The 12,026-nt window shown below is 39.3% G+C and overlaps 1 protein-coding gene across 2 annotated transcripts in view; it reads right to left on the bottom strand.

Annotated features, from left to right (window-relative positions):
• The window catches only part of DCP1B (decapping mRNA 1B), a 54,452-nt gene extending 43,428 nt beyond the window's left edge, over window positions 1-11,024 (bottom strand). The window contains exons 1-3 of one of the 2 annotated variants that reach the window (XM_045554648.1): window positions 10,777-11,024; window positions 4,800-4,840; window positions 464-591 (exon numbers count right to left, since the gene is read on the bottom strand). In XM_045554648.1, the coding sequence (XP_045410604.1) occupies window positions 464-591; window positions 4,800-4,840; window positions 10,777-10,926 (319 nt within the window). In that variant the 5' untranslated portion in view covers window positions 10,927-11,024. The remainder of the gene's footprint in view (window positions 1-463; window positions 592-4,799; window positions 4,841-10,776) is intronic. The other variant, XM_045554649.1, reaches the window with a different exon arrangement.
• Window positions 11,025-12,026: the final 1,002 nt, after the last annotated feature.

Raw genomic sequence — 12,026 nt, 5'->3', positions numbered from 1 at the left:
CATTTTCTTTGTATTCAGAAGATGGCACTTCTAGAATACACACCATCTCCCTTCAACACTTTATCAAACATTCAGCCAGAAGAGATACATAAGGAAAAAGTGCTACTAGCTGAATCATTAATTCTATGTTCAGTGGCACCTCCTGTGTCCCTCTGCAGTCTCCTGACCAACAATTCGCCTCAACCAGCCCTGCTCAGGCTTAAGATCAATGATAGGTTCACACTACAAATTGGTAAAACTGTAGAAGACAGGGTTTAAAGACATATCATCACATTCATACTCACTTGAACTTTTCCAAGGAAGAAGCTATTCCTTCAATTAGGCATGCAATCCCCAAGCTAAGGAATGCTGACACCTACAGTCATTGATACTAAACACAAACACAAAGGCATACACTGTACAATTTTAAACACTGGGCCAAACTTCAGAGGTAAAACTACCCAATGTATTAAGAAAGACTCACATCTGGCATTTCTGTAGAGAAGGAAAGGGTCCTGGAGTTGGAAATCCAGGTCTTTAGTAATGGGCTCTGTCCTATTTTCCATGCTCAGCCTATTCATAATGGTGAATCCATGCTTTGGAGAAGCAGACCTAAAAATTACAAGGGGTTGGTGGAAATCAAAAGACAAGTTGCTCAGTACACCACACTTTCAGTTAACTAACTACATTCTGATGTGTCTCTCCACCTTTTTGTATGTATATACAGCTTTGTACAAGCAGACTGTACACGTATAAATCAATATTTTTTTTACCATTGGTATCATATCTGTAGTAATTCATATGTAATACAGCCTGATTGTCACAATCATTCCTTTGATAAAATTGAGTCATACTTCTTTAACTCTTTGTGTGTGTGTGTATATATCTTCTTTCCCTACCTAGGTTGTAAATTCCTTTAAGGCAGAGATGGTAATTACATTTTAAAACACTACTGACAGATAATTTTTAAAGAATCTTGGTTGTTAATATGGAGTGTACATCACAATTATACAAAGAAAATGTTAGCATTGGTCTGAAATTGAAAGCTGCAAGATCTCTTAAGAAATGAAACAATGCTGGTCAATACACTTGTGAGGACGTACAGTATAAGCTAAAAGTTTATGTAACAGTACAAAGGGCAGATAATTTGTTTTCTTCAATATAAGGCAAACGGCTTCAAGTATAAACTACTAGAAAAGTTTTTCTCCATAAAAATGTGGCAGTTAGTGACTTTTTATTTTCATTTCATTCAATAAACCTTGAATGCCTCCTCTGGCAGGAGGAAAGAACCCAAATTATACGGAGTACAAACTCAAACAACTCCACGTGCATTTGTCTACCCTTGGATGGCAGCCATACAGTAATTCAACTGTGCAACTTCTGGTGCCAATGAAACACCACACACACTACCACTTACACACTGAAACTGAAGCAAGCAGAATTCATTTATTTATACTAGAGTGCTAGGGTTGTTATTAACAAACCCACAGAAATGTTATGAGCAACAGGAAGAAAAGATGTTTATTCTTAGTTTTACATTACCTCTAAACAGCTGATGCTGACAGAGAAGTTAAATACAGCTACATTACCACTGACAGGATTTTCTTTTGAAACCTCTAATTTTAACATTGATGGAAGGCAATCCTTGCCTAGCTTATTTTACAAGGAGGTAAAGTGGCATATGATAAATGCCAGAAATAATCATGATAATCATTTCAACCTAAATTCAGAGGAAGAATGAAAATGTACTCCTGAAGAGCTGTTTGAGGGTCCTCTTAAGTGTCAGGTTCAGAAATCACCAATGGGTGTCTGTATGAACTCTTCGTTACAGAAAGACATAGGAGGAAATAAAGTAAAGAATGATTTTTTAAATGGGATTAAGTGTTTTTATACAAGCAGGATTTGATTCTTCATGTATTTAATTATCACAACAGGATCTCACGTCTTTAATAGTACGAGTGCTGTACCATCTCATAATTTATAAAACAGGCCTGGGGATAAATGTGCTAATGGATCTAAAGCAACTTCCACAGAAGTCAAAATAGAGATCGCTGGCAGCTCCACTACCAAAACTCCCTTTTGATTTTTACGTGCTGTCATTCTCTTCTGAGGAAAGACCTCAACATACTAGAACCTGGTGGGGGGTTTTTTGCAGGGGAGGAGGGAGGCATCCTATTCTTGAGGAGTTAGATTTGGAGAAGAGATTAAGAAACAGGATGGATTTTTTTTCTCAATTTAATGGTTTGTTTCATACACAGCTCCATTAGCAGCTTGGTGGCTATTAAGAAATACTTGAAAATAAAAACCTACATTTGGTTTCAGTACAAAAGAGAAAATATTTGTATAATTGTTACTCTTCCATTTTTTTTTTTTGAGACAGAGTCTCACTCTGTTGCCCAGGCTAGAGTGCCATGGCATCAGCCTAGCTCACAGCAACCTCAAACTCCTGGGCTTAAGCAATCCTACTGCCTCAGCCTCCTGAGTAGCTGGGACTACAGGCATGCACCACCATGCCCGGCTAATCTTTGCTATATATTTTTAGTTTTCCAGCAAATTTCTTTCTATTTTTAGTAGAAACAGTGTCTTGCTCTTGCTCAGGCTGGTCTCAAACTCCTGAGCACAAAAGATCCACCCACCTCAGCCTCCCAGAGTGCTAGGATTACAGGCATGAGCCACCGCACCTGGCCTCTTCTATATTTTTTTTAAAAAAACACCAAAAATTCCCCAAAACAATCATTAATACATATTAATGTGTCTTTTCTTTCCCTTCTCAAAAGAATAATGCTTGCTGTGAGAAACGAATGAGAATGCATCCTGTGTGCCTGGCCCACAGAGTTCAATCATTTGGTTTCCTTTTTACATTTCAAACTTCCCAGAGCAGTCATGCTCTGCGGAATACATTCACTCGGTGGCATGCTCTGGTGCTTTGGATGGTTGGGAGGATAACGTAGACTAATATACCAATGGTTCTTGGGCACTCCCACTGCTTTTCTGAGACTGGGAAGAATGTGACCTCCTTGTCACCAAGTCCACTGGCCCCACCATCCATTCCTTCCTTCCCATCCCACTGCTGCCTCCACTGGAACAGAACCTCCTTCCCCATTGCTAACCTCCATTGTTCTACTGTGCCCACGACAGGCCTCTTTATCCTGTTCTAGTCCTGCTTTTATCTTCCTAGCTGACTAGTCTCTGCATCCTTGAGGGCCCTAAAACCCAACTGTTACCCGGCATCAGTTTCATCTTTACACGCACTCCTTCAGAGAACACGTTCTCTCATGGTTTCAAACGCTCTACCATCAGCACCGCCCGACCGTGACTGGCTGGATACCTCCACTTGAATGCCCTGCTACCACTCCACAGTCATTACTTCAAAATAAGGTGAAGACTTAGCCTCAAACAAGATTCTTGACTTCCTTTCCTATCTTTCTAATCCATCACTGCTTTTGTCATTCTGTCAGTCTCCCATATTCAAAATTGTAATGTTATTTTTTAATTTCACCACTCCTCTATACATGCAGTCTTTCTATGTCCTTTCCATTTCAACTTCTATCACTCAAGTCCAAACTCTCATCATGTCATATCTACTCTACTGTAATAATCTTTTCAATGTGTTCCCTAACTCCAGTGTCTTCCAGAACCAATGCGTCCTCATGTTAATACACTGATCTTCCCCATTTTCTCACAACACTACCTCTCTCCTGTTCAGAAGCTGTCAATGACTCCCTACTGCTAAGAAAATAAATCTCAGAATCCTTAGTCTGCCATTCCAAGTCAGCGAATCTCTTTGCCCTTGTTAACTAATATAAACCAACATAAATACTCTGCACCAGAGTCGTTTTCCTTACTGTCCCTGTATCACAGGAGGTTCGATGCCTGTGCTTTGCCATCCTTCCTGCTGGGACTGCCCTTCCCTCTCCTCTGTGCAAGGTAAGTTCTACCTATTCCTGAGGCCCAACTCAAGACCCTTCATTCTACAAAGCCTTCCACAATCACAGCAGCCCATTCATTGCTCAGCAATTGGGATAGTCTATCCTGAATTATAGTTTATTTTAAATGTGAATATATGTGTAAAGAAAATATATTTGTGTGTGTCTGTACGTATTTCCTGTCTCCCCAATGAAACTGTACCCCTAAAAGGATTTGCATCAGGCCTTTGTATTTCATCTTTGCACTCCCCTTGCAGGTGATGAGCTTTAGCTATGACATTTTATGTGAATGTTTATGTGACAGTAAGTTTAGATATTGAGCCAATATACATATTTCTCTGCATGTACTTGTGATGTTAACAATATCTGATAAAAAATGACTAAAAACATGAGTTTATTCAATCTATCCTAAGACATCTTCTATTAACCAGACAATGCAAGACTGAAAGAAACCTTCAATTTTGGATCATGTTTTTTTAAACAGTCAAGGATGGGGGAAAGGTGATCAATAAAACCCTTTTCCAAATATTGATTAAATATATTATAATATTGTTCATAGTCTTCTAGCTCCTTGCCAATGCATTATATTCAAGAACTCTGTACCATTCATTTGAATCAAAGGATAAATATTTAATACTATTTTAAATAGAGCACAAAGATTTAAGTGCATCTACATTGAAGCTTAAATTATATTCTGAAATTAGTATTCATGAGAGTATACCTGGTGACATTATTCAGCATTCTCTTCCTTGTGTTAACTAATAATTTCAAACCATGATTTAGTTCTTTTACTTCTCTTTGAAATAAAACTGCACTTGAAGAACAGTGACACAACTGAGCTAAAATATTATTTCAAAGACTGTCAGTTTCTTTATGAAAGTAAAAAACTCTTACCTTGTATAAACAAACAAGGTTCCTTCCACATCAGTCTTCTCCTAAAAAATAAAAACAAAGAACACAACATATGTATGTTTTCTTCACTCACAGAAGTAGAGAACATAAACTTCTTACAGAATAGGAATCATATCCAACTTCAAGTAGGTGAAACTACAATGGGCCAAATATAGGCATGAGAGTTATTCTTAGGAAAAGGAGAAAGCAGGTTCTAGGCCGTAACTGTGGCTGTGTTGACTAAGCAGCAGGAAGCAGTCTTTCTTCTGTCATTTACAAAATAAACCACCATTATCTCTCTTACCAAATACAAGGATAGCAACACACCTCTAGCTGAAACAATGAGAAAATGGGTGTGCCCCATGGATTTCAGGTGAAAGAAGAGATGACAGTAAGTGTGCCGCCTTTCCGTCTGTCCACCAAATTGGGTACATGGCAAGCCATAGAAATCACTTGTGTCTGCATTTCATTATCCTGCACTTTATTTGGGGGGTTCATTTTCTCTCGCCATATCCTGTCACTCAGGAAAGCAGATGATCTGCCTATAACTCTACTTTGACTGCTAGACAGAGAGGACAACAATGCCATAGAGTTCTCAGATGAATTCATCACCTACTCGGTGTAGAATATTTAGAGTCAAGTTCTGCCCCAAGATCTCTGAAATAAAGTTAGATAGAAATATTACCAAGTTAGGATTCAAGAAATTTGCCTGAGAAAATCTGGGGGAGGTAGTAACTTAAAATGATAGTTCAGTTAGTTCATTTGGCATTTCTTTTCCATTTCTCCAAAGGCAGGAACACAGGCACTGAGGATAATATTCATCAATATCATGCACACTAATATATGTGTGTGTGTGTGTGTGTGTTTCCATATTAGACTACTATAATTCAGAATTTAAAATGTACTTTTGTTATTTACATGGTTTAATTTCAGCATTCTATTTAAACTCTCAATATTTTATTATTAATACCTATTACCATAATCTTTCAAAATTTAAGTGCTCTAATTTTGGTGAAAAATACTCTTTAAGAAAAACGGCGTAACATTAAAATAACTTTTAAAAGGCACACAAAAATTTAAAAGCATAATCCTTTCACATGCTCAAGTAATTTCAGCAATTTGCTTGTTCAATTTAGTTTAGTTGGTCTCACAGTGGGGTTCCCAGAGCAGCAGTGTCAGCATCACCTGGAACTTAGAAATGCAAATTCTTGGGGCCCCTGCCCAAATCTACTGAATCAGAAACTTGGGCAACCTGTTTTTTATTAAGCTGTCCAGGCGATTCTGATATATGCTAGTTTGAGAACCATTACCTTAGTTCAATAACATATTCTCTGCCCATGAAGTTATATTAGGAGTCATAAAAACAAAATCCATTATGGCACAAATCATATCAAACTATTAGCAAACATCGTTTTTTAAGAGTAAATGGCTACAAAAAATATCATTACTTATTAACAAAAATTTTAACCTCAGGATGTTTATTACAGACTATGCAATTAGAAATAAAGAATTTATAACAGTTAAAATGATTTTAGCCAGTCTTTTCTCTAACATATAAGCATAGTTAAGAAAGTCAAGGAGTTCATGCTTAAACTGGATTTACTATGAAGTTCGTATAAATCACTCCAATGTACTGTGAAAAGTGCCCTTATTTTTCAAATGTGGCCCATCTGCCACTGTACTTTGAAAAATATTCTGAGGGAAAATGAAAAAAAACATATACAGAAACATTACTTGTGATGTTTTTTCCTACCTGTTGAGAAATCTATTACATCCTGAGTGCACTTTAGGTACTAAGAATTACTTAAACTCAAAAACCACCACGGTATCAATCATTAAGAAAATGGTTACTATGCTACAATAAATGCTACCTAGTCTAAGAACTTGTGGGTAGGTGTCCTTAAAGTGTAACTGGTGCAGTCAGCAAGTATTTATGAATCCACAAGACTTTAAGATAAAATTTGTAAAAATGAAATATTTGGCATTATCTGTTACATGGATAGGAAACTGAAGCCAAGATACAGGTGCTAGAACTAGGCCCCTGAAGAACCTCTGTGCATTGTCAGTCTCACCACAAGGTCAAAATACTTTCCTGTCTTCTAATATTTAACTTTGGACTGTTTTATCTTAGTAATCCAAGTCAGGATACTTGTATGTATCGATACACATAAAGCTAAATAGCTTATGACACGTTTCCTTTCTTCCTTGATGTAACACAAATTCCCTTTTCTTAAAAAAAAAAAAAAGTCTTTTTATGCCACATTTTAGTTTTGAACAATCCAGAATTAGAAATGTACAAGGCATGCTTCTTCTAGAATTATATTCTAACTCATAACAAGCAGTTCTTAAAACTGAGATTTTTTTATCTAACATTACACACACAAAAATACTAGTTTGTTCCAAGAAAGAAATTGTGTTTCAGTAATTATAAATTGGGACATGGAGTGGGCTTCTTGCTAGATCATACTGGGGTAATTAGTTTATTATTCTATGTCTCAGTTTGCCCAGTGAAAAGAGATAACTAGACTACGCCACTCAGATATTCTGATGAAAAACCACATTTTTAAGTGCTCTATGATACCTGGATAAAACAGGCTTTGAAAACATAAATTTGTCCACAATGGCTGAACCAGCTCAAATTCATGCATTTTCCTAGTCCCTCCACAGTTATCCAACAGTAATCAGATTTTTTTTTTTTTCTAATTTCTGAGCAAAGTCCAGGGTAGGGGGTATAGGGAATAAATAAAACAAGATTTTTTTTTTTTTTTTTTTGAGACCAGGTCTCACTTGGCCCAGGCTATAGAGTATAACGGCATCATCATGGCTCACTGCAACCTCAAATACCTGGGCTCAAGTGATCCTCCAGCCTCAGTCTCCCAAGAAGCTGGGACTACAGGTGCGTGCCACCACAAGTGGCTAATTTTTCCATTTCTTGTAGAGATGGAATCTCCCTCTTGCTCAGGCTGCTCTTGAACTACTGACCTCAAGCAATCCTCCCGCCTCAGCCTCCCAAAGTGGTAGGATTACAGGTGTGAGCCACCACACCAACCTAAAACAAGATCTTATTAGATCTTCCTTAGATCCTCCAAGTAAGGACAGCTTTTATGTTAAAATATTAGTTCACATCTTGAGGCATTTTAGCTTAAATTTTAAAAGTACATTTTAATGATTTAATATTACACTCAATTATAAAATCTAACAAGTGCTAAGGAAATAAGCTCAAAATTCAAAACAAAATGAACCATAAAATAGTGCTGTTTTGCAAATTATTGGGACTTACAAGTTTGACACTTTTGAAACAACTCAAAGCAATCTCTATTTTACTGATTATTCTAAGTTAAAATAATCAAAAATAAGTTTCAGTTTATCCTTTCAAATCTGTCTCTCTGAAGCTTCCAACAGGATCAAATGTCTAGGCTTCATTAACCAGAGATTTTGATGTGGCAGTTTGTACTTTTTAAAACTCTTGAGTTATTCTGATACACAAAAAACTTAGAAAACTACCAGTTAGAAACACAAAAACTAGTCACTTTAAGGCAGTTTCCCAAGCTCAGCATGTTTGACATCTGGGGCCAGATAAATCTTTGTTGTGGGGTCTGTCCTGTGTATCGTGGGATGTTTGGCAACAACCATAGCCTCTACTTTGTAGATGCCAGGAACAACCTCGCCCAGTGTGACAACTAAAAATGTCTGCAGACACTGCCAAATGTCACCTAAGGGCAAAATCCACTCAAGCACTGCTCTAAAGACTAAGAGGTAGAAAATAATACCAAGGGTATAGTCTTCAACCGACAGGTAGACATCGGCGGGGAGCAGTCTTAAGATCCTAGCAATGGGGAATTCCTATTCTAGTCATGACATAATCTTCCTTAATCCTTCTTTAAAACAGTCCATTCTCAGTCCACCTTTCATCCCTAATTTCTCCTCCTCTGAATGCCTTAAGTCCTTCTTCATCTATTTTCAGTGTAGTAAGAATCCCCCTCTCTGACATCTCACCTGCCTTCCTGCAAATACCTTCTTCTTTATAAGGAACATTTTTATGTTCTTTACACTTTTGTTAGGTTTATTTTCAAATGGCTCCCATCTAGAGACCCTAAGAATGGAGACAGTGGTGACAATTTGTTTGCCTCCAGCAACTGCTCTGCAGCTTAACTAGGTCTCTCTCTCTCTCTTTTTCTGGCTACCACAGCCTTGAAGATTAGTACTTTGAAAGAATGACCTTTTCCTGAATGTTGCCCTGTCTGAAGGCAACAAGTCCAGGAAGTGGGAAAACATAACTCCTGTAAATAATGCATTGTGACACTTCTGCTTCTTGATAAGGCTTTTGTTGATGGGCTTCACTGGATATCTAGTAAACCTCTGTAACCATTTTAAAGGGTATCTATCACATAGATAACTGTCAAAGCCTATAGGAAACAATTATTATTCATGACAAATGCTCTACTCTGTATATTAACAATTTCTCAGTATTTTCCAGATGCTAATCCTCTTGTCAGGTTAGTTTATATCTCTGGTCCTTATCTATTACAGCATTACTTTTACAGAATTATGACATTATACCTTTGGCATTTTTCTATAGAGCAATAAAACAGCCATATGTAGAATGTCTTTATATATATGTAATTTTTAAATACCACAGAGCAAATTGTCCACTATGTTGCTCAATGTTCTTCATATAAGAACCCAGGTGATAAATTCCCTCTGGAAACTAGGGGAAAATAACTTCTCTCCTGATCAAGTGATACACTTTCTATTATAGAACAGTGAATATTAAAGAGCTCTTCCTGTTTTCCTTTTGGGTTTGGTTACTAGGAGAGCAGACCAAAATTCTTTGCCCCATTTCAGTCAATTTCCACAGTTAAGAACTTAGGGCAAAACTCTTCTCTTCTATCCCATTTTTGCGTCTTTATCTTTGTGTTTTTGTGTTAATGATTTTCAGGTGAGTTTTACTACAGGCTGCTGAAAATCCATACTGGAGATAAGGAGGCTTATGAATGTAGATGTTAAAAAACGTATGGATTTGTTCAATATGGATGTTTTCTTTAAGTTATGATGTTTATTATGGATTTGAAGAACACATAAAAAATTCGTCTGAAATACACTCATGCAGGTTAATTCTTTTACTGTTTTGCAACTTATTTAAAAACAATAGAAGATATCATATGTAATAATATGATACAAATTGGACAGATGAACACTATTTGGGACAAAAATCACTATGAGGAAAGAAATAAAATTACATCTCTCTACATTCAAGTAGGTGAGTTAGAAAATTACATGTAGCAATTCCTGCAACAGGACTCCTCAAGTGTCCTCTGTTCCTACCCCATTCTGACTGTGAAGAAAATTAAATTTCATTCCATTACTATTTACTGGGACTCTGAGAAGAGCACTAAAATAACTCGGTTCTCAAATGAACTCCAATATCAAACTTGGTGGGCGTTACACTCAGCTCCATTTTGTCTTTTATTTCTCAGTGTTGGTTCTTTTCTTGGTGATTTCCCTGAGCTTACAACTTCAGATTTCTCTCCTTCTATCAAGGTTTGATTTCTCTCTGTCCCATCTAAGACTGATGTTCCAGAACCAGAACTCTCCACTTTTATTCGTCTCCTATCCCTGCCTCCTCTAGAGCCGCGATTTTACGGTCACAGAACTCTTGCTCTGTTTTCCCGGAACACATAAGTCTTCAGGCCTCAAGGCCTCCGGTCGTTTCTTTCCTTCAGCTCTCAGGGTCCCGTGCCCGTTGGGTCTGGGCTCCCAACGCGGGGAACCTCAGTCTTCCCCAACTCCAGGTGGTTGCACGGATCGGCCTCCCCCGAGAACGCCCGCGTCCAATCTCCGCACCCTCGGCCGCCGGCCCCGACCCACCCGCCTACCCGGCATCGACTCCCTCCCCGGCGCTGGCTTCTCCAGCCCGAGTCCGACGCCCCCCTCTCCACCCCAGCCCGGGTCTGGCAAGCCCCATCGCGTCCGCACGCACCCACTCGTTGGCCCGATGGCCGAAGGTGTATAGAGCCACCTGGCTGGCCACGTCCACGATGCGGTTGATATAGGGGTCGTGGCGCTGCAGAGCTGCTAGGCTGATGTCGCGCCCCTTCCCCACCAGGCCGCCCGCCGCCACGGCAGCCATCTTCCCTCCCTCCCGGACATCAACAGAGGGCTCTCGGAAGGCACTCTCAATGGATCGCAGAACGAGCGAGCCGCCTCTCGACCGACAGCCCACCGTGACCGCAACTCCAGGAGCCCTTCGGCTCCGGCCGCCCCGCCCCCTCCTCCTTTCGCCGCCCACGGACGCAAGGCATCATTAATCGACGGCCGCGCTCCCGCCGCTGAGGATCGTTGCCACTGGCAACGACAAGCCGGGGCCTGCCCTCTGAATCCGTTTTTTTCTCTAAGAGTCTTTTTCTTCCTGGTTGAGCCTCAGAGGGATGCGCGCGGTAGGATTTCCCTCTGGGATGTGTTCGACGCCTTGGCGTGTCTTTTCCTTGGCGCTTCAGTAATCAAAAAGCATTAATAGCTGTGTAGAGAAAGAGAACTGTGATTTCTGAGAGCGTTTGCACCCAGTGGTTCTCAAAGTGTGGTCCTCGAACCCCTTGGGGGTTTCTGAGACTCTCTGGGGGAATCTGCAAGGTCAAAACAATTTTCATGACAGTGCTAAGACTGACTTTGACTGGTTCGCTGTGCTGACGTTTGCAAACAGCGGTGGGTCAAAGTGCTGGTGGCTTAACAGGGACGGAGGCAGGAGCACCAAACTGCTTCTAGTCGATGTATGCTTCTCTGCCCCGCATTGTCAGCTAAAGAGGAAGTCAGAGTAGTGTCAATTGAGAGTGTACGTGATAAAGCAGTAAAAATGATTAATTTTATTAAAGTTTAAGCCTTGGGTACGCTTCTTTCTACTATTCCGTGTGAAAAAAAAAAAAAAAAAGTAAGTATGCACAAAGCACGTGTGCTGCATACCCAAGTGCCGTATTTGTCTCCGGGAGAATACTTCTGTGCTTGAGCTGTGAGCTGAGTTAGTGTTTTTATTTTTATTTTCACGAAACACTGTTTTTACTTGAAAGGAAGATGGGCAAATTATGGTTGTTCAAACAGGTATTTGACAGATATTTTTTCAAAAATAAATAAAGTATACCTGTCACTTCCAGGAAAACAAGGGACAATAATTACTGCCAATGATAATTTTTGTGTCGTCAAGTTGGAACTAGACATTTAGAAAATGTGTATCTGCTG

The sequence above is a fragment of the Lemur catta genome, chromosome 6 (genome assembly GCF_020740605.2).
Source record: "Lemur catta isolate mLemCat1 chromosome 6, mLemCat1.pri, whole genome shotgun sequence".
NCBI classification, from domain to species: Eukaryota; Metazoa; Chordata; class Mammalia; order Primates; family Lemuridae; genus Lemur; species Lemur catta.
Note: the sequence above shows the minus strand (reverse complement) of the source record. Positions and strands in the feature narration are given on the sequence as shown.